The 22,293-nt window shown below is 42.8% G+C and overlaps 2 protein-coding genes across 14 annotated transcripts in view; one reads left to right on the top strand and one right to left on the bottom strand.

Moving 5' to 3' along the window:
- The window catches only part of PTPN21 (protein tyrosine phosphatase non-receptor type 21), a 70,159-nt gene extending 66,587 nt beyond the window's left edge, over positions 1 to 3,572 (bottom strand). For both annotated transcript variants that reach the window (XM_059688659.1, XM_059688668.1), the window contains exon 1: positions 3,430 to 3,572. The gene's annotated coding sequence lies outside the window, so the exon portion shown is untranslated. The remainder of the gene's footprint in view (positions 1 to 3,429) is intronic.
- Positions 3,573 to 10,577: 7,005 nt separating this feature from the next.
- ZC3H14 (zinc finger CCCH-type containing 14) overlaps positions 10,578 to 22,293 on the top strand; it is a 46,536-nt gene continuing 34,820 nt past the window's right edge. For 4 of the 12 annotated variants that reach the window (XM_059688635.1, XM_059688626.1, XM_059688607.1 and 1 more), the window contains exons 1-6: positions 10,580 to 10,765; positions 11,237 to 11,279; positions 17,046 to 17,160; positions 20,394 to 20,434; positions 20,860 to 21,055; positions 21,392 to 21,821. In XM_059688635.1, coding sequence (XP_059544618.1) covers positions 10,730 to 10,765; positions 11,237 to 11,279; positions 17,046 to 17,160; positions 20,394 to 20,434; positions 20,860 to 21,055; positions 21,392 to 21,821 — 861 coding nt within the window. In that variant the 5' untranslated portion in view covers positions 10,580 to 10,729. Of the gene's footprint in view, positions 10,766 to 11,236; positions 11,280 to 17,045; positions 17,161 to 20,393; positions 20,435 to 20,859; positions 21,056 to 21,391; positions 21,822 to 22,293 lie in introns of all 12 variants that reach the window. The other 8 variants (XM_059688593.1, XM_059688566.1, XM_059688558.1 and 5 more) reach the window with 4 other exon arrangements.

The following is a 22,293-nucleotide window of genomic DNA, read 5'->3' as shown; positions in this document are numbered from 1 at the left end:
CGCGGGCCGTTTGATTCCGGTTTGGAGCCTCACGACTCCAAAATACGCGACTTCAACAACGTTTTGAGTCACACCTGTTGATGGCCCGAAGCGACCAGCGCGGATTCTTACATCAGCTGGCTGTCCTTCCCCCTGGAGGAGCCGACAGAACCCCGGGACAGTTCCCACCCTCCGCTTTCGTCGGAGCGGAGGAGAATGAATCGTTCCTCAAGGCTCGGGGGTGGCGGGTGGCCCTGAACTTGGGCCCGGAACCGCGCGGAGGGGCGGGGTGCGCCCCCACCCGCTCAGCTGGCAGACACGGAGCCCAGGCCTCGCAGCTTCACCCCAGGATGGAAGGAGCTGGGGTCGAGCCCAGACGCCTCATCCCCAGCCCTTTTCCGCTCTCCGGACGGCGTCCCAGCCCCAGAGTGATGGGCACTCGGCACGGGGATGGATGGCACCCAGCTCTGCCGGCCAACGTTTGGTAATTCCAGTCCGCAAAAGCGCGTTGCGCCTCTGGGCACCAGGCAGTGCCGCGGGCATCGTGAGGGACCCAAGGCGAATCCTAAGCCGTCGCTGCCCTTGAGGAAAAGCATCTGTATTTACACCCAGGGATGTACCTCTAAGGAGGGCCGAGCTGTCCGGCTTTTTGTTTGTGTTGCTTGTGTTTTGGTTTTTGAATTCTGGTTATTTTCAGAGAGCCAAAATAAATAAATAAAAAGTTTAGCCCTAACCAGTTTGGCTCAGTGGATAGAGCGTAGGCCTGCAGACTGAAGGGTCCCGGGTTCGATTCCGGTCAAGGGCATGAACCTGGGTTGCGGGCACATCCCCAGGAGGGGGTGTGCAAGAGGCAGCTGATCGATGTTTCCCTCTCATCGATGTTTCTGACTCTCTATCCCTCTCCCTTCCTCTCTGTAAAAAATAAATAAAATATATTTAAAAAAAAAAAAAAAGAAGAAGAAAAGTTTTAAACAAGGAATAGAGGGGGAAGGCCAGAAGGGAAAAAAAGAAAACAGGAACTACCTACAGCACTGTATTAACAGCATTTCCTGAGTGCCTTTTGTAGGTAAAAGCATCATACTTCTATAGGTAAGGAGGGAAGTGGAAAATAAATATTATAAAAATATATGATCTCGCCCTGGCGAGAACTTTTAAAGGACCCCGCTCAGTTAGAGTGGCATCCTGATACACCAAGGTAGCCAGTTTGATCCTCCATCAGGGCACATACAAGAAGCAATCAATGAATAAGAGGAACAACACTGATGTTTCTCTCTCTCTTTCCTCTCTAAAATCAATAAATAAAATTTTAAAAAGAAAAAGATATGCTTCTCCACCTGCAGTTTGTAATGCTCTTTGTTATATCAAGGCATAAACTTAGATAGTTCAGGCAAAATGGATAAAAATCAAGAATGAGAACCTTGCCACCCGGTTTGGCTCAGTGGATAGAGCATCCGCCTGCGGACTGAAGGGTCCCAGGTTTGATTCTGGTCAAGGGCACATGCAGGGGTTACTGGCTCCATCCCCAGGAGGGGGTGTGCAGGAGGCAGATGAACAATGATTCTCTCATTGATGTTTCTCTCTCCCTTCCTCTCTCAAATTAATAAAAATACTTTTTTTAAAAAAAAGAAAGACATGAGAACCTTAATACTTTTAAACTAAAAAATTTCCTGATGAGCCAGTAGCATTTGTAGAAGTTTTAAAAGATTGCATATACATTAACATATATATACTAAACACCCTTTCATGAGATGAGGTCATGTATTTCAGCTTAATACACAAATGATGTTAATTGAAGAAGGATTAAGTAGTGGACATGAAGGACAAGATATTGCATATATGCAGAGGAAAGATGAATATTTGTATTAAGGGTGTTCAAATATGATAGTCTCTTCACTACAAAGTAGAGCTATACATTGAAGGCAATAGATAGGACACAATGTAATTATTAACTTATGCTCTGATTAAGCAAATGCAGAGTGAAACTTTTCCTTTATCTCTGAGATTTGAAAAATTTTACATCAGGGATAAAGAAAAGCCAATGTGTTCTCTTTATTTTGGTAGATGTTAATGTAATCTTAAAAGTTGAGGGTGTGTGTATCAGGTGCATTTCCCACCTCTTCCCTCCCCCAACCCCCAAGATCTAACCATAAGAATAGCTTGCGTTTTACATATATATATGTAAATATATATATATATTATTTTAACAGTAGGATATATACCCTATATATACTGTTAAAATAATGTTTTGCTTAACCACAAATTTATCAATGACTTACACATTTTAACTTTCATTTATGTACAATATTTGCTACCAAATGATGTCACAGAGTTATAAATGAGTAGAGGAGTAGAAATTTAGGATGCTTTTGGGAGAGTCTCAGGTGTAAAATAAATATGTAATAATTTGAAAGGTAGTTGGGTCTGGAGTTATAAATTACCTAACTACTAAAGTAAACAATTCATAATTAGCTTTGGAAGGAAAAAACTACAAAACCATTCTGTTATATAACAAGAAAGCAAATACATACTATATTCTGTTCAAGTTTTCAAAAGACAGATATCTGTAAATTCATTTTAATGTTTTCTCTTCACATCCCCTCTCAAACTTTCTCAACTGCACTTTAACTGAATCCTATATTCCCCCCCCTTGCTGATAAGATCCCCACCATATATATTTTGCCAATGAGGCTTTAAAATAAAATAACCACTCAAAAAGATATTTTTAGAGTAATATATAGATCTATAGCATTCTAACCTATGTTTCTCATGGACCAAATATTTACACGTAGATACACGAGACTAAAATGCCCTAGAAACAAAACAAACAACTATTTTCAGAGTAAAATTGCTGTCATATCCGACACTAAAAAAAAAAACTGTCAGCAACTCTCAGGCATACAGCGGTTGTCACTTGGGGCCCACGGAGTGTTTTGAATGTTTGAGAGCACACGCTATTATTATAAGGCTTTCTCAGCAAAAAAGAAAATAAGACGAGCATGCCAAGAACTTCTAATCGGCATTTGCAGAAATCACAAGTCGGAATTTGCAGACCCAAGAATTCTCTTTTCCAGAGTAAACACTCCTGACTCCAAAAACAAAACCAGTCGTCGCCAAACAGCCCTTCCCTGCTCCCCTTCTCCGCCAAGCTATCGGGCAAATTTCTTCGCACTTCAGACTCCGGGAGGCACAGATGTGCCTAAGACTGAAACCCTGCTCCAGAATGGAGCCGCCGCAATCCGAGGAGGAGCTCAGCACAGACCTTCCAGCCCCTGTAGAAACCACTCAAGTAGATGGCGGAGGACCTGGGGAAGGGAGACTTTGCTCTTTGTTACGCTCCTGCCATCCGATCCGTCCGTAGCCGGGACCCGTCCCCCAGGGATGCCCGACGCGCTCGGGGGTCCCCGCTGGCGGACACACCCCACCGATCCGCCCGGGGCCCCGCGCCCTCACCTGCTCCGGCGCCCGCATCCTCGGGGCCGCGCGCCCGGCTCAGCGGCCCGCCTCCCGGGGCCCCGCCGCGCGGCCGCCGCAGCCGCGCCCGCACCGCGGCGCGCTCATGGGGCTCGGGAGCCTCACTTCCTGTCTCCCCAAACTCGGCCCGCGGACCATCCCCGGGGGCCAGTCCCGCGGCGGCCGAGGCCAGGGGAGCCGCCTGGAGCGGGGGACCCGCCGGCGAGGAGCGGCGCACAAAGAAAGCGCGCGGGGCCCGGGAGGCAGGAAGACGGACCGACGGGCTCGGGACGCGCGGCGGAGCGGCAGGCAGCGGAGCGGCGGGGGCCGGCGTCCCTCCCCCCGGGCCGGGCGGATCCGGGGAGGCGGCGGCGGCCGTGACCTCAGAGAGTTGGAATGCGCGCGGCGGGGCGCGGGGGAGGCGCGGACAGCTGCGCCCGGCCGCCGGGGAGGGGGCGCGCCGCCGCTTTTTTTAATCATCTGACCACTTATTTTAGGAGTTTCCAAATAAAGCCGGGCTTTGAATGCAAATGAGGGGAAGGGGATGTTAGTCCTGTTCCAGGTAGACGGTTTTGTTCCAGTGTTGTTATCAGGTGGTCTGTAAAAGGCTGTTCTTGCTCGAGTTTTTCGATTACTCTTGGACATTTCTGAAAACCATTGAAACGCTCTATTTCTTGCCTCCGAGGGTGTGTCCCATACATAAGGAAAAACACGAGTGCTGAGTGGAAAAGCCTTCTCTCTCTCTCTCTCTCTCTCTCTCTCTCTCTCTCTCTCTCTCTCTCTCTCTTTCTCAAAGGGTTGATACGACCCAAATCATCTGTGAATCTCAACAAAAATTAAAAAGTTCTCTGCATGTGCAATGCAAAGTTAGAGCTATTAAGGATGCAGGCTCCAGGGTCCAAGTGTCCGGGGTTCAAATCCCAGCGCCAACACCTGCTCCATGGTGTGACTTTGTGCAGTCTCTTTTATAAGATGGGAATAAAACGACCACTATCCAGGAACTTGTGTAAAGTATATACTAAGGCCCTGGCTGGTTTGGCTCAGTGGATAGAGCGTCAGCCTGCAGACTGAAGGGTCCCAGGTTTGATTCCCGTCAAGGGCACATGTTTGGGTTGCAGGCTCGATCCCCAGTAGGGGATGTGCAGGAGGCAGCCGATCGATCGATGATTCTCTCTCATCATTGATGTTTCTATCTCTCTCTACTTCTCCCTTCCTCTCTCTGAAATCAATAAAAACATTTTTTTTTTAAAAAGTATATACTAAGTGTTACATTTAATTCTAGACCCTACTAGCAATGTTTATTATTACATGGTATTATTACAGGAATTAATAACCAAGGAATGAAACTGTGACCCTTACAACATCACAATTGGGTGTTTGATATTTACTTGGCCTGTGGTTTGAATGTTTGGAGCAGAGAAGCTTTTAGGTAAATTCTAACTTAAATTTGCTTTTTCTAAAATAGTGCTGTTTCTGGATAGCTTTTTTATGTTGCTTCTCTTTTAAGTCTCATTTTCTTCTTCAATAGTTAACAGACACTTATTGAGGACTTACTATGTATAAGTTCCGACCCCTGCACACAAAGGACTTCTGATCTACTGGGTGAGAAAATACATACACACCACACATACCCAGTACAAACAAGGTGAGCGCCATCTTAAAGGGAGGGATGAGTGCTAGGGGAGAACAAAGCCTGGGCAAATGCAGGTTGGGCCATGGAGCTAAAGGCATCTAATTACATGTGTTTCTAATGGAAAAAAATAAATCACTTCTGTTCATAATTGATATTTCAAGGGGACACTAGAAGGGAGTCAATTTGTGTGTGAAGAAAAAAAAAAGGAGATGTGAAAATGAGTCACTTTTCTTATCTCCCAAGCTAGAAAAATCGAAATTCTGCGTGATTCTTCTCGCTTTCTCACCCAACCTGTCATTCAGACCTAATAGTTCCTCCTTCCAAATGTCTCACGAATTTTCTTTCCTCTCTGTTCCTCATCGCCTCAATGTCCCCTCCCCCGTTCTAATCCAAACCCTCATCATTTTACATCCGGATTACCAAGGGTGGTCTCTCCTTGCTTCTGGTTTCTCAGCTCTCTCTTGTTTCCATGCTAATACCAGGCTTACCTCTCTATCTTGAGACAACCCCTCTTCTTCTCCCCCCAACCTTTCACCCCCAAGGCTAATTCAGCTTTTCTGCCTGCCCTTTAGGGCCTTTCTAACCTGGTCTCAGCCTCTCAGACCATCCTTATTTCTCTTCCTAGTGCCCCCATCAAACTGTTTCTCCTGACCCCGAGCTCCTGCTGCCCGCCTTCCACAAGGCCTCTGCCTCTCTCCAAGCCTCAATTCAAGGCTCTCTGTTCCAGGACAACTGTCCAGCCACCCCATTCCGCAGCGATGTCCACACTTGGCAAGAACTTTAAAAACTTTCATGAAGACTTGTTTTCTAAGTGCTAGAATTCCTAGGGCACTGCTGGGCAGAGAGGAGGCACTAAATAAAAACGTGTTAATTGAATCGGGAAGAAAATAAAAGAATTTTAAAAATAGAAAATGATCCCCAAACCCAAGGATGTTAGATAACTGAGTTGAACTTCCTCCCTCATAATCCGCAAGTGTCATTCGCTGACCGAGCACTTAAGCTGTTTTCCCTCAACCATGTTCATTTGACAGTAACATCCCCGTGAGAAGCCACTTGAACAACCCCTTCAAAGTGTTACACATGAAATTATTATTGGCTTATGATTATGAAGGAAGTGAAGTCATTTATATGGTTCAACCCTGAAGTTACAAAAGGATATAAGTGAAAAGTCTTCCCACCCTGCCTGCTAGACACCTCGCTCTCCTCCTGGGGGTAACCAGGGTTACCCTAATCCTATGTATCCATCTAGCGATATTCTGTAAATAAGTAAGCAATTGCACATCTGTATCTTTTCTCCTCTTGTTACCTGGAAAGTGGCATATTATAAATACTTTTTCTTCTGAAGGTAATTCTTATTAAAATACTTAAAGTAAAATTTACAAAAGGAAGTTCTGTACTGCAAAGATGCTCCATTAAACGGAAGGAAGTTGTGATTTGTGTGGTGCAGGGACTAAAATTTTTCAGGAGTTAAGAAATTAATCTGCTTTCACAGCTTGGTGAGTATCCACTGTACCTCACTATGTAAGTTACCATCCTCTGCAAAAATCTAAATTGAATGACTGTCCCACCCTATAGAGATAATGATGTCTGGTAGAGGGAGTCCTGGGAGCTACAGCCAGAAAGGTGAAATCCCCTTCGGTCTCTGAACCCGCACCAGGTGCTCTGCCTACCACACTCAACACCACCTCAGGTACAGTACAGCACTTTTTCAGCTGCAAAAGGGTGAGAATTTAGAGGCCAAATTCCCCCAGACTTCAGAGGAATGATGGCGTTGGCAATATATCTACTCAAATGGACTTGAAAATGGAGAAAAGTATGTCAGACTCTGCCGGGGTCCAGCCCCAGCGGGTCCAGGGGTCCCCAAAGGTGTGGACGGAGTCGGCGAAGAAGGAATGACACGGAGACAGCGTTCAGTTGATCAGCAGCCTAGCCAGGATCTCCAGCCAAGTTCTGGTCTCAATCTCCAGAGAGGTTCTGCTTTGGATCTCCAGCGAGGTTCTGTAGCCATGCTCCCTCGCTAGGTTCTCCAGCCAGGTTCTGTCCAGGCTCTCCAGTCAGGTTCAGTGTCCAGGTTCCAGTCAGGTTCTCCTGCCAATCTCTGTAGTCAGGTTCAGTCCAGGATCCCTTGCCATGTTCTCCCGCTAGGCTCTGTCTCTAGGCTCCGAGGCCAGTCCCTCTCCAGGATCCTCCGGCATGCTCTCTCCAGCGAAGTTCTTCTGTCTCTAGGCTCCGTGTAGGTTCTGTCTTCTTGATTCTGTTCTAAGTTCTGAGTGTTTCTGTCTTGTTACAACTGTATTTATACCAGTTGATTCAATCCTATCAATCTCTATTACAAAGGTTAGGGCGTTTCTTATCTCCATTCCAGGGAGAAAAGATTATGTAGTTTAAGCATGATTGTTTGTAGTTAAAGGGATTAATTACCCGCCTGGCACTTAGTTGAGGGGTTTTATTCCCTCCCTAACTTCAGGGGAAAATCCCTACCTGGGGATTCAACCTTTCTCGGAGAGGTGACCTTGGTTAAAACACAGCACCAAGAAGGTGAGAAAACATATTAAGAACCGTATGCCATATATGCCAGGTCCCTTGAAACAGCAAGGATGGACCGGCTCCCGGCAAGACTCAGTAGCATAAGTGACTGCCATGAGTGTAATTCCCAGCACTTGGGGTTTCTCACCCAAGGGCAGACATGCCATGTGCTACCCACGATTGAAAAGAGTTGTCCATTCACCCCATATTTATTGGAATACAGGTGCTGCAAAGAGAAAGGCAAATCAGATACATAGCCTGGTCCCCAAAGACGCACCATGGGGAAAAAAGATGAATCTCTAACTCTAGTCAAGTTACTAGCACATTTACTAATGGGTCTATATTCTGCGTGGAGTGGAGACGCCTAGTTTAACACTGAGATCAGCTTCTGGCTGAGTCTGGAAGGACAAAAGTTCACTGAACATCCAAAGGAAATAAGAGAAAAGCATTCCAGGCTGAAGGAGCCACCCCCAGCGCATACTTCCAGAGGATGTGCAACCCCCAGCGGGAATGCTGCCTGAGAGGAGCGGAGGCTGGAGATGCCAGGGGCCAGTGTGAGAGGACGCAGGCTCCACGGAGCGGGGATTCGTACTCAGACCTGAGTGACTTCAGAACCATGCTCTTTTCAGTCATCTCTCTTGGGAGACAGCCCAGAGCTCTCCTAGGCGGCACGGTCGTTTGTTGCCATCTAGTCTTCACTCTGTCCCCTGAGCAAAATATGTCATTCCTCCTGAGCCGGAGCGCCCTTCCCTGTTGGAAAAGAATTCTCACGGTTCAGCTTAGGCTTTTTCAAGCCGGATGCCCCTTTATCGGTTTCTCCCGGGACACCACCTGGAGCATCTTCCTCTCGATGAGATACAGTTGTGAGGCTGCATCTCCGAAGCAGCACCGGACCACCAGCTGCTCCGCGGCGATCCAGACTCCTGACTCCTCAGATCTAAATATGCGATTTCCGTAGCAGCCTGCAAGTCCCTTTCCCAATACTTTTAAATGGATTGTATCCAAAGCTAACTCTTTCTTGAATACATTTTAATACAAATTTCCCCATTCCAAATACATTTTATTTTTTTAAATTTATCTTTATTGTTGAAGGTATTACAGATGTCCCCCCTGTTTTCCCCCACTGACCCCCCTTCACCTCACACCTGCCCCTCCCAGGCCTTCACCACACTATTGTCTGTATTCTGGCTATGCATATATGCATATAAATTCCCAAATTAATCACCCCCCCCAGCCCCCACCTCCAGCCTTCCCTCTGAGAGTCTTCTGTTCCATGCTTCGATGTCTCTGGATCTATTTTGTTTATCAGTTTATTTTGAATACATTTTAATGAAAATAATCCCTAGTCTTTTAACATGTTCTTTCAATATTATCTAAATATTGGCTAAGAATTTTGTACCCAGGAATGGAAAAACATGTGTTTTATGTTCTTAGTTCTGAAATGGTGGATAAACACATAGAAACAATGTACCTGTCTTTTTAAAAAAAATTGATTTGAGAGAGAGAGAGAGGAAAGGGAAGGGATAGAAACATCGATGAGAGCGAAACATCGATTGGTTGCAGGCATGTGTGGAGTAGAGCTGGTGACCTCTTGGTTCATGGGTCAACACTCACCCTCTGAGCAACACCAGCTGGGCTGTACTGTCTTTTGGATTGTGTCCTGAATGTAGTCTTGCTCATCTTTGTGCTTGGGCTTCTAGCACAGTATCTGGCTCAGGGCAGGCATTTAATTTTTAATCAACAAACATAGTGCTGCTATGAGTCAAGCACAGGTTGAAATGTTTCCAAAATATTAACATTTCATCCTTATAATAACCCTAACGAAGGAGAAACAGGTGCCATACTTATGTCATAGGTGAATAAACTGAGGCTCAGAGAAATAAACAACATGCCTAAGGTCTCACAGGGAGTAAGGAAGCTGGGATTCAACGGAGACAGCCTGGCTCTGGTGTCCCTGTTCTCAGTCATTCCGCTCCACTGCCTCTCATCAATGTTGAATGAAGACATGATCACTGAATTTATCCATAAGGAATGCTCTCGTAACTTAGTCATTAATTTCTTTTGTCTTACAACATTCAGTAAATGCTTACTATGTGTTTAGCATTCTGAAAGACACTTTGGAGAAATACAGAACTACAAGGAATTTATAATTTTGTTAGAGAGGACACACCCACAAATAAAATAAACATTACAGAGTATATTTTGTCCTAGTAGCAGCTCCCAAATAGATGTTACAGGAATTCAGAAGGAAAAAAAAAAAGGTATATGAGATGAAGGGCCACATGGCAGACAGACCCTAGGTGGCCTCATGATTTCTGCCCCTGCTGTTCACACCCCGATAACCAATCCCCTCCCTTGAGTGTGGGCAGCACCTGTGACTTGGGTGTAGCTACCCTTTACCCCACTCAGGGTAGGTGTGGAGTCAAACAAAGGACTATGCTTGATGTTTTAGCCCTGTTGCACTGGATATTCCGTTTTCCCTCCAAGTGTAATTATAATGCAACCGCTAGGAGGCAGTACCTACTTCACAGGTAGAAAACCAGGACTCAAGAGTATAGATACCTATTGGGGGACCACTTTGTACAGCATATGATTGTTTCACCACTATTTTGTACACCTGAAACTAATACAAAATAATATTGACTGTAAACTGTAATTGAAAAAAAATGTTTTAAAGTTTATCTAAACCAATATCATACTACCAGTAAGTGAAGGCTGGATTCGAATTCGGATATCACATCAAAGCCAGAGATTTTCTCGCTGCATATTTAACTCATACATATTTTCCAGCGGAGAGTAAAATTAATAACTAGGGGCGAGAACAGGACCAACCAACAGCTCGGCAGGTGCCCAAAGAGAAAGGGAATCCGAGGCTAGGCGCAAGCCGCTGCTCTCCCTGCCTCCAGCAGAGGGCGCCAGAGCGCAGGTTCGGGGGTGCCAGGTGTGCGCAGGCGCAGGCGCAGGCGCAGGCGCGCGCCACCCGGCTCGCTCCGGGCGCTGGGACGGTGTGGGCGGGTCACGCAGACCGCGCAGCCAGAAGCGGCGGCGGCTGTGGCCCGGGGGCTGCGCGCTGGAGCCGGCTCCGGGCTCTGGCTAAGCGAAGCGCCGCGCAGTGCTGAGCTCGCCGCCCGCCGCGGAGCCATGGAGATTGGCACCGAGATCAGCCGCAAGATCCGGGTGAGGCCCGCGGCGGGCCGGGGCGGGAAGCCGGGCCTCGGCGGGCGCGCGGTTGTCAGGAGTAACGGGGTGGTGGGCCCGGCCTGGACGCTGCGGCCTGGTCGCCGGCTAGCGGCGCCTCCTCGGGCCTGGGGGCTGACTCGGCCCCGGGAGTGCGCGGGCAAACGGGCCGCGGGGAAGCGGAAGGAGGCGTAGGTGGCCGGTGAGAGCCGTGCTCCGCCGCACCGGGAGGGACCACGGGGAAGGGGGAGGGGCGGCGAAGGGGATGGGGGGACGGACGTGGGAGGCGGCCGCGGCAGGGGGCCGGGGCCGGGGCCGGGTCGGGGCCGCGGCGCCCCCCGCCTCCCCCGGGCGCCCGGGAGGGCTGGAGGTGCGTGCACCCGCACAGTCGCTTCTGCGTTGCAAGTCGGTTTTCCTAGGGCCGCCCTTCTCTCACGGACGTTTTGTCTTTTTTCCCCCCCTCCACCTCAGAGTGCCATTAAGGGGAAATTGCAAGAACTAGGAGCTTATGTTGGTAAGTTCTGTTGCTTTTGTTATCCTAATGCAATTTAGAGTTTGCAGCTATTGGAGTTTTAGTGAGTGCATTTTCCCCAACGTACTTTTTTTTGACTTTGAAGAAACTCCTTTTCTGCTATCAAATCTGACCATCCCTGGTTCCTTCTCTTCTTTGCCGTTTTATTTTTAATTGAAAGATCTACATGCAACCTTGTGTGTGTGTTTTAACCCTCCTCTACTGTGGTGTTTTGAAATTGTTTAGCTTCCTCTGTGGAGGCATTGTCGTATTTTTATTGTTTTTCCTATTTTTTTTTTTGCTTTTCTTGACCTCCATTTTTTCACAATTATTTTGCATGTGGGATGTTTGATGCTTTCTGGCATTTGCCTCTGCCGTGGTTCAGTGAGTTTTATTTTCAGGTCTCTTATTTATTTTTATTTTTTTCTGTTCCTTTCGCTTTTACCTCCTACCAGCAATGTATCCTCTGTGTTCTTTTGTGATTTTTATAACTTGAGCATTTACTTTGGGCCAGGCACTGGGCTTAACCTCTGTGTGTGTGCATTAGGCGATGGTAATCCTCAGGGGGACACTGGAAGGTAAGTGGTAATATCCCCAACTGCACAGGCAAGGAAATTGAGGCTTGGAGTGCTTACTTGAGCAAGATTGAGACCTGGGTCTGTTTGGCTGCAAAGCTGGTGCCTCCTGTACAAATAATAGCTATCACTTATGAAGGTGGTTCTCAAGGTGTGGAAGACTTCCAAGGGTCTCTGAAGTCAAAATTGTTTTTATATTAATACTGACATTTGGATTGTGCAAAAGCAATAGTGGGCAAAACTTCTGGTACTTGACCCTGAATCAAGAAATCAAGGTCTCACACCAAACGTTAGGGGAAACCTTCATATTCTTTACGTGCAATTCTCTACTTGCAATTTTTAAAAAAAGCCCTTTCGCCCTAGCCAGTTTGGCTCAATGGATAGAACGTCGGCCTGCGGACTGAAGGGTCCCGGGTTCAATTCCGGTCAAGGGCATGTACCTTGGTTGCGGTGTGCAGGAGGCAGCTGATGGATGTTTCTCTCTCATCGATGTTTCTAACTATCCCTCTCCCTTCCTCTCTGTAAAAAGTCAATAAAAAAATATAAAAAAAGCCCTCTTAATGTAATTGATGAAACAGTAAAAATATATTTTTAAAATCCTGGCCCTTGATTACATTATTTAATATGCAGCGAGGAAGAAGGAAATACTTATAAATATATGCTTAAAAGTACTGTACAAACGTACAAAGTATTTCTGGTGTACGCTGAAGCATGATGGGTTGTCTTAAAAAAAGGATTTGTGTAATTGAGTTGAGAACTGAACTAGCCACCTTTTTCATGGAGCATCATTTTTAAATTATAAGGACTGACAAGCTAGTCACATACACGTGGGTAGTTGCCAAGACATTTCCTTGAAAGTGAGTAGAGGAAAAGAACTGATTTTGCTACCAATGACAAAACAAAAGTTGGTTTGAGGGGGCGGGGCGGGGCATGCAGGAGGCAGCGGATTGATGTTCTCTTCGTTGATGTTTTTATCTCTTTATCCCTCTTGCTTTCTCTCTCAAAATCAGTAAAAAATATTTTTTTAAAAAAGGCTAGGATGGATTAATAGATTTTCATGTAACAGTACAAAAAAAGGTTATTGATATAGTTTTTGTTTGCATATTGCTACTAACCCTTAAACTATCACTTGTTGAATTTTGGTGTGGTATCACAAAATAATATTCACATTATCTGCAAAGGCTATTAAAATACTTGTTTTTCAAACTACACGTGAAAGACCAAATTTTCTTCACATTCTTCAATTATAACAACATATTACAACAGGTGAAATGCAGAAACAGAAATTAGAATCCAGCTGTCTTTTAAACCAGATGTTAAAGATTGTAATAAAAATATAACTTATTTTGCTCTAACCAGTTTGGCTCAGTGGATAGAGTGTCGGCCTGCGGCCTGAAGGGTCCCAGGTTCAATTCCGGTCAAGGGCATGTACCTTGGTTGTGGGCACATCACCAGTAGAAGGTGTGTAGGAGGCAGCTGATCGATGTTTCTCTCTCATCGATGTTTTTAACTCTCTATCCCTCTCCCTTCCTCTCTGTAAAAAATGAATAAAATATATTTAAAAAATATATAATTTATTTTATATATATATATATTTTTAAATATATTTTATTGATTTTTTACAGAGAGGAAGGGAGAGAGATAGAGAGTTAGAAACATCGATGAGCAAGAAACATCGATCAGCTGCCTCCTGCACATCTCCCACTGGGGATGTGCCCGCAACCCAGGTACATGCCCTTGACCGGAATCGAACCTGGGACCTTGCAATCCGCAGGCCGACGCTCTATCCACTGAGCCAAACCGGTTTCGGCTTTATTTTATATTTTTGTACTAATTTTTTTCTTTTGGAATTTTTAAAAATAAAAACATCTGTTTAAGTGGATTTATTGTTAACAGTAGATAGGTCTACTTTAAATGAATTAATGCTGCTTAAAGTTTTAAATTTTCGTTTCTAGTATAGTAAATATCAATAGATATACTCACATAAATGAAACTTCTTTTGGGGTTATCAGTAGTTTTTAAGAGTGTAAAGGGTGCCTGAAATCAGATAGTTGGAGGATTGCTAATTTACTACATGCTGGGCACATTTCATAAATTATCTGTTGTTGGGACTTTAACAGATAAGAAGATGAGGCTTAAAGGTTAAAGATGAAGGTGAACCAGGATTTATTTATTTTATTCATTCATCACTTGATGGATGCCACTTATATGCCAGGAACATGTTTTGTGTTAAAAAGAAGTCCGCAAAAAATGTACATTGAGACTTTTTTAAAAATTAATTTTATTGATTTTAGAGAGAGGGGGGGAGAGAGCAAGAGAGAGGAAGAAACATCGACCCATTGTTCTACCCATCTTCGCATTCATTGGTAGTTCTTGTATGTGCCTTGACCTGTGATCAAACTTGAAAGCTTGGCGTATTGGATGACGCTCTAACCAACTAGCTCCCCAGCTATGCATCCAGGGCCTGAGAACTTTCTTAATTCTAGCATATGAAAGCACAGGCATGTTAACAGTCTTATTGGTGATTCCTATCATTTATGAAAAGTCTCAAACCAAGAATTTTGACCCTATTAAAAACCTCACAAGCTTGGGCAAAGTTCAGTATAAAATGTAATTGTAGTAAAAATACCATGTATTTTATTTATAGCTTTCAAAATGTATTTATATAGCTCCATTTCTTTTAAACATGATGCTGGAGTGGGATGGCAGGTAGTACTACTACTTTTACAAGTAAAGAAATGGAGTCTTGACTTCATAATAGGAACTTGGTGAGCTACTGAACAGGTAGTTACTCCTGTATGCTCCACTATAACTCCACTGAAATAAATCTGTCTTGGAAATTAACATAATACAGCTTCTCAATTCGTTTGTTTCTGCTTGACCGGAAGTTTCTTTGAGGGTAGAGACTTCATATTTGTTTTGTCTCAGTGGCCTACAGAGAACCTGATTTTTTCATAAGTGTTGAAGTGGGTAAACGCGTCGCCATGACGTTCTATTTGAGATAAAAATGCATTACTTGTTTACAATTAGCTACCAAATTATTTGTGCATTATTATTCTTCTGAAAAGGGTGACTTTAGAATCCCTTTCTTTGTGCTGGAGAAAGTTCTGGAAACCTCTCAGGTTATTGAAACGATCCTTTAATAAGTATTTGACAGAATAGTCATGGGGGTGTCACACACAGCTTAGGGAATATAGTCAATAATCCTATCTAGTAATAGACAAAGATTCAAATTGACCGTACCTTCGCTATGCCCACCATTGGCTAATCAGAGTGATATGCAAATTAACCACCAACAAAGATGGCGGTTAATTTGCATACGCAGGTGTGAAGCGGCAGAGCGAAGACTAAAGGCTGCTCCGGCAGGAGCGAAGGCCTGGGTGCTGGGTGCCGGAGGAAAACCGGTGCCGGCAGCCAGGGGAAGGGAAGGCCTATTGCATGAATCTTTTCATGCAAAAGGCCTCTAGTATTATAATAACTATATATGGTGTCAGATGGGTACTAAATTTATTGGAGTGATCACTCGTAAGTTATATAAATGTCTAATCATGGGGTTGTAAACCGGCAATTACCATTTAAAGATAAAAAGTACTTTAAAAAGTAAACATTTGACTACGTATTTTCAAGGCATTGGGCAGGATGCAAAGGTGAACGGCCCTTTTGGTTACGAATGATAAGGTCTCATTTGACTGTTTAAAATGGAGCACTTCAGTGAGACCACAACTATAATTTAAAACAGTATTTCATTCACATTTTAAAGATATGAGCTTACAGAAACCTTCAGAATTTTTAGTTTTTTTATTCAGTATGTAGATTTCAAATGAACTTGTGAAATTCTGTAAAAATGTATCATGAGCACAATAATTTTTCATTATTTTCTTGTATCTAAGAAAACTACAAATTGCTAATAGCTATGTTGAGCTATAGTTGCTATACATTAAACTGCGCATCTGTACAGTTCGGTAAGTCATAGCATATGTGCACTGTAATCAAGCGAATGAGCATATCCATCACTCCCAACAGTTCTTGGGGCAGCTCTGTATCTTTCCCTCCACTTTTCCCTGCTCACACCCTGTATTCACCCAGGCAACTACTGATTACATTTCTATAAAATTTTAGAAAATGCAATGTCATATTGTGACAGAAAGCACAGTCTACTCATTTTCATCACTGACATGAGGGAGAGAAACTGCCAAAGCATTCCAGTTTCTTTACCTTTCCTGGGTTACCAGTGGCAGTGCATAGTAGGTGCACTTCGTATAAATAAGCTACCAGGGTTATTTACTAAAATTTTGAGAAAGCAGTGGGGGCCTTTTGTTACTCTACAAAGAAAATAATAAATGACTGGCTACTTGTTCTTGTATCTCCTCAGATGTTGTATGATTCCAATAAACCTGATTTCGCTCCATTTGTAGATTGGGCTTTCTCAATATAGTTGTGCTTTTCTTGAACTGGATTTTTTATATTTCTCCTTTTAACAAATGTCTGATAGTACTTCTGAAAGGAACCTTTCTGCTTACATAGAAATATTATGAGTATTTAAGGTATTAAATAATTATTTTTGGTAGGGATTAGAGTTCCTGATAAATGACTTCCGTACCTTCTCATTATGGTGGTTTTTGTTTTTGTTGATTTTGATCCTTGATCTCACCCTCATAATCACTGTGTAGGAGAGTATTAGTATAAAATAATGAGTTGAAATTATTTAATCTTAAGATGGAATTTTAAAATGATGTAGGGTTTTTTAGTGGTTTTAGTTTATTTGATGTTGCTGCATGGTTGTTACCCTGAGTAATTGAAACCTGACTTTACTAAGGACAAAGGTGCCCTCTTGAGAAATGAGTGTCATTTTGAAACAGACACTAATCTAACCAGAACTCAGTTTGGTGGATGTCCATATGCTTTCTGGAAACTTCTCTGAAATTATCATTTTTAAAACGATGGAAATGTATGTACTCAAGTTTGATACTGTAATTTAAAATATCTAGTTTTGTAAGTATTCATTATTCCAAATCCCATCCTTCTAGTAATTGAAATACCTATAGAATGAAGAGAAAAAAAGCTATACCTTTTTTTTAAACATAATTCCTTCAGAGCTGAAATATTCTTAGAGCTACATCTATATTTTCAAGCATGTCAACTTTAAATAGAGGGAAACATAAAAGAGTTTTTATATACTTTTCCTTTTAAATAGATGAAGAACTTCCTGATTACATTATGGTGATGGTGGCCAACAAGAAAAGTCAGGACCAAATGACAGAGGACCTGTCCCTGTTTCTAGGGAACAACACAGTTCGATTCACCGTATGGTATGTTTCTGAACACTTATCCCTTAGACCAGTGGTTCTCAACCTTCCTAATGCCGCGACCCTTTAATACAGTTCCTCATGTTGTGGTGACCCCCAACCACAAAATTATTTTCGTTGCTACTTCATAACTGTAATTTTGCTACTGTTATGAATTGTAATGTAAATATCTGATATGCAGGATGTATTTTCATTGTTACAAATTGAACATAATTAAAGCATAGTGATTAATCACAAAAACAGTATGTAATTATATATGTGTTTTCTGATGGTCTTAGGCGACCCCTGTGAAAGGGTCGCGACCCACTGGTTGAGAACCGCTGCCTTAGACCAGAGTTTGGCACAAGCCAGAGTAGGTATTCTTTCTGAAAAGAGGCTCCCGATAGGAGAGTCAGATTCAGTGTGGAGAGGCAGGTTGTGAGCAATGAGCACAGCCGCCGGAGCCAGTTGCCAAGGTTGAATCCTGATCTGCCTCTTGCCTTGGTTTCTCCATTTGTAAAATGTGAATAGTAAATCACCTTTATAGGATCCTCGTGAAAGGGTTAAGTGAGCTAACACATGTAATGTGCTCACAGCTGTGTCTAGCCTGTGCAGGTACTTAGTATATGTTAACTGTAGTTACTGTGTTTCTCTTGTAAATGCCTACATCTTACTCCTTTCCTCTAGCCTAAACCAGCTGCAGGTGTTCTTTTGGACTGGGTTGACCTCCTAAATTGCTTTCTCTGAGTTAATTCTGAGGGGGCAAGGATTTTGACAGAATTTCAAATTAATTTTTTAAAAGTTTAGAACTTTTTGAAGTTTGGAATTTTAAGATAGGCAACTTGATGTTCAAATATAAGTCAATATAATCTTCACTGTCCTTTTTCAAACCACATAGGCCTTTAGTTAAAACTACTAACTAGAAGCACAAGATTAAATTTTAAGAAGTCAGGTCAGGTTCTGGTACTGGGTTTGAGGTAAACTGAGAGTGATGATGTGGATGAGAATAGAGCAGGAAGTACTCATAAGGCTCCTCACACTGGAGACCACCAGTTACAGCACAGTGGATGATGGAGCAGAAGGTGAGTGAGGAGAATGGCCTGCCTTGTTTGAATGGCAAGAGACTGGAACAGGGAATACTCCTAAGTATAACACTAAGGAGGAATATGAAGAAGCTGGTTCACTTTCTGCCTTTAAACCAAAAGTTTGTCTTGAAGATGACTTTGCCCCAGCAGGTAAATGAATGCTTTACAACTCTTTTGAAGCTTTCTTGAAATTCCACACAGAATTCTCTAGTTTGTATTACAGTTTGGAAGAACATGGAGTATAGTGGTTGATCCTCAAATGTTTTGGTACATAGTGTGTGTGACCTAACCCACTTGTTTACAATTTGTCCCCAAAATGTACCCTCTCTACCTCCCAAAAAAGATCAACATGTTTTGCCTGGGGAAATTACCATTATCATGAGTGCTTTTTTTTAAAGCCTTCAGCAGTCCAGGTATTTGTTTCATGTACATTTTTATGACCTGACTTCTGGTTTAACTTTTGGATCACTTTAGTTTTGAGTCCCTCAAAATTAATATAGGAGATTGACCTAGTGGATTATTTCTCAGATAACTTGATGGAATGTGTTAAGACAGATTTCTTACTGCTAATAAACATACTGCTAATTGAATTTGAATTTAAAATCAAATTAATTCAACTTTTTCACCTTGCCATAAGTTCAGTTCTTTAACATGTACTGACGCAAGTGATAGTGTCTGTCATTCGGCACTTTGCTTTCCTAAGTTAGATGTTCATTGACAAAGGTCCCAAATTATTCTTTGGAGCCCTGCAGTAGTTGTTTCCTAGGCAACAGTGGCATATGACTGGGTTCTGGGTGAAACATACTGAGCTATTTCTGGTGTTTCAGGAGGCATTGCCTCTTAGAAGGATTGTAAGGCCAATTTGCCATGTACATAGCTACTAAAATAAAATAGGTTATATTATAAGCAGGGTTATGGTCTGTGCTTGTTTACAGCATTCATTTCATTTTGTAAATAACAGATCAGTGAAATGTGATAGTATATTTTGAGATTAAGTTTTCTCACCTCAGAATTAAGGTTTTTTTCCCCAGAAACCATATGAGTAGATAAAACTAATTTAAATAATGCCTCAACAATTGTAATAGTAAGCTGTAGTACATGTGTATGATATTTTATCTTTTACCGTCAGTTACCTTGCATCTTTGGTCCTTAGGAAACAAAATGCATCCTTTTAGATAAGACTGTGTGCTCAGATTATATTCTGGCACTTATTTTTGCAGAGGTTAGATGTTGAAAATAGTAATGAAAAAAATGATTTTTTGATTGGCTCTTGTAGTATTCATGTAAAGCCTTTTTAAAATGTGAAGCTTAATACCATTTATTTATTAAATACCATTTAATATCATCTATACTAATAAAAGAGAAAAATGGTAATTGGCGTAGGACGATACCCTTTTCATTGGCTAATCAGGGCTATATGCAAATTAACTGCCAACTAAGATTGGCAGTTAACTGCCAACTAAGATTGGCAATTAACTGCCAACAAGATGGCGGTTAATTTGCATATGTAGGCACAATGCAGGGAGGCCAAAGGGAAAGCAGGAAGAAGCCCCCTGCCACTGACAGTGATCGGAAACCCAGGGGGGAGCTAAGAGCTGGGGGGCAGGGCAATCAGGTGCCTTTTCCGCCCTGGCCAGTGATAGCAGGAAGTAGGGGTGGAGCCAGCGATGGGAGCTGGACACGGTCGAAGCTGGCAGTCCTGGGAGCTAGGGGCCCCTTGCCTGGGCCTAAAGCGAAGCCCACGATCGCGGGGCCACTGCAGCTGCGGGTCCCCGCTGCCTGGGCCGGACGCCTCAGCCAGAGGCGTCCTGCAGGGGCAGTGGTGGAGCCCGCGTGATCGCGGCACCCCCCGCTGCCACTGCAGGTCCCCGCTGCCCGGGCCAGACGCCTAGGCCAGAGGCGTCAGGCCTGGGCAAGGGGCTGATCCTGCGATTGGAGGGTGATGGGGGTCAACGCCTGAGGGCTTCCCAGTATGTGAGAGGGGGCAGGCTAGGCTGAGGGACACACTCCCCCCCCCCCCCCCCAGTGCACGAATTTCATGCACCGGGCCCCTAGTTTATCAATATTTATCTGAAGATTGATTCCACAATGTCATCAAATTTAGAGTGGCAGTTGAAATAAAATCTTTCTTGATTAAAGGAAGCTTTAAATTTTTTTTGTTTTTTCTTTTAGGCTTCATGGTGTATTAGATAAACTTCGTTCTGTTACAACAGGTAAGATTCATAAAAAAGGGCTTTTTGGGGAATTTGCTATAGCATACGATTGCTTTCTTTCTAAGGGAAAGAACACATAAATTTGGCAACATTCATTTGAACATTTTTAGGAAGCATTTATTGTTACGAATTTAAGAGCAAGACATTTAATATAATTCAAAGATAATTTAAATAAGGGAAGGGAACTATGCAATTTATCCTAAGGAAGTAATTATAGAAGTGTGCAACAGTTCAGTTTCAAGAATGTTTCAGTATTTTATAATTGAAAATTACTTAAAAGTTCAGTACATAATAGTAAATTATGTATGGAATAATATTGAGCCATTAAAAATGTTGTGAAGATGTATAACTTTTAAATTGGTGATGAACAAGGGGAAGGATCAAAGTAATAAAATAGTGTAAAAGGGTTATGTTTTTCTTTCCAGACCCCTCTAGTCTAAAGTCTTCTGATACCAACATATTCGATAGTAACGTGCCTTCCAACAAGAGCAGCTTCGGTAGGGGCGATGAGAGAAGGCACGAAGCTGCAGTGCCACCCCTTGCAGTTTCTAGCACGAGAGCTGAGAAAAGAGATTCCAGAGTTTCTTCAGGTTCACAGGAGCAGAAAGCCACTAATGTCAGGTAAGAGCTCTGTGTAGTCACCTGTGAACAGATGGGAGTATATGTGACATTTACATTAGTTTTCATATCTTTGAATTGCTTTTTTCAGAAAATTTTGGAAATAGGTAGGTGGTCATGAGCAATTTTTTAAATAAAATAAAGAGTGGATAAGACCAAAGTATGATTATCTTAAATATAGTAAAGTTTAAAACAAAAAAGCCATTTCAAAGTAGTTTCTAATGGTCTACATAAAGGGAATATTCATTCTTTTTCATTACAATTTAAGTAAATATTCTTTGACTATTTGAACATATTCCTCTAAATTGGTTGTAATATGTTTGAGTATGTGTTTAATAGGCAGAGTTATGATGATGGAGCTGCAACCCGATTAATGTCAACAGTGAAACCTCTGAGGGAGCCAGCACCCTCTGAAGATGTGATTGATATTAAGCCGGAACCAGACGACCTCATTGATGAAGACCTCAATTTTGTGCAGGAGAATCCCTTATCTCAGAAAAAACCCACAGTGACACTCACATATGGCTCTTCTCGCCCTTCTATTGAAATTTATCGACCACCTGCAAGTCGAACTGCAGATGGTGGTGTTCATTTAAACAGGTTGCAGTTTCAACAGCAGCAAAACAGTATTCATGCTGCCAAGCAGCTTGATATACAGAACAGCCGGGTATATGAAACGGGACGTTTGTGTGAGCCAGAAGTGCTTCACAGCTTAGAAGAGACTTACAGTCCTTTTTTCAGAAACAACGCAGAGAAAATGAGTATTGAGGTTTGTATGTACTTGTGAATCTTGCCTTGTTAGGCTGAAAATTGGCAGTTCTTTATACTAAATAGTATGTGACATAACTAAATACATACATATTGCATGTTTATTTTAAACTGATTTCTGTGTGCTCAACATAGTATACCAATCAGATTTTCCTCTCCATGACTGACTTCTACAAGTGTATATTACACCTTGTTTACTTTCCTGGGATTCCAACATGTGAGATAGTTTTAACAATACCTTATAGTTTTGGTGGGATTTTAGGTCAGTTTTAAATTTTTCATGTCATTTACTGGAAAAGAAATAACCATTTTGTTAGTTTTCTCAACAGTGCTATTTGCTGCTACATATAAATGAATGTAAAGCACTAGTTTTTGTTTTTGTTAAAGGTTGGCTATTAGGGATAATATTCATATTTTTATAAGAAACCAGAAATAGCCCATAAATTATTAACATGATTGGTTTTTTCTTAAAG

The sequence above is a fragment of the Myotis daubentonii genome, chromosome 1 (assembly GCF_963259705.1).
Source record: "Myotis daubentonii chromosome 1, mMyoDau2.1, whole genome shotgun sequence".
NCBI lineage: Eukaryota > Metazoa > Chordata > Mammalia > Chiroptera > Vespertilionidae > Myotis > Myotis daubentonii.
This window is presented reverse-complemented; position numbering and strand designations above follow the sequence as displayed.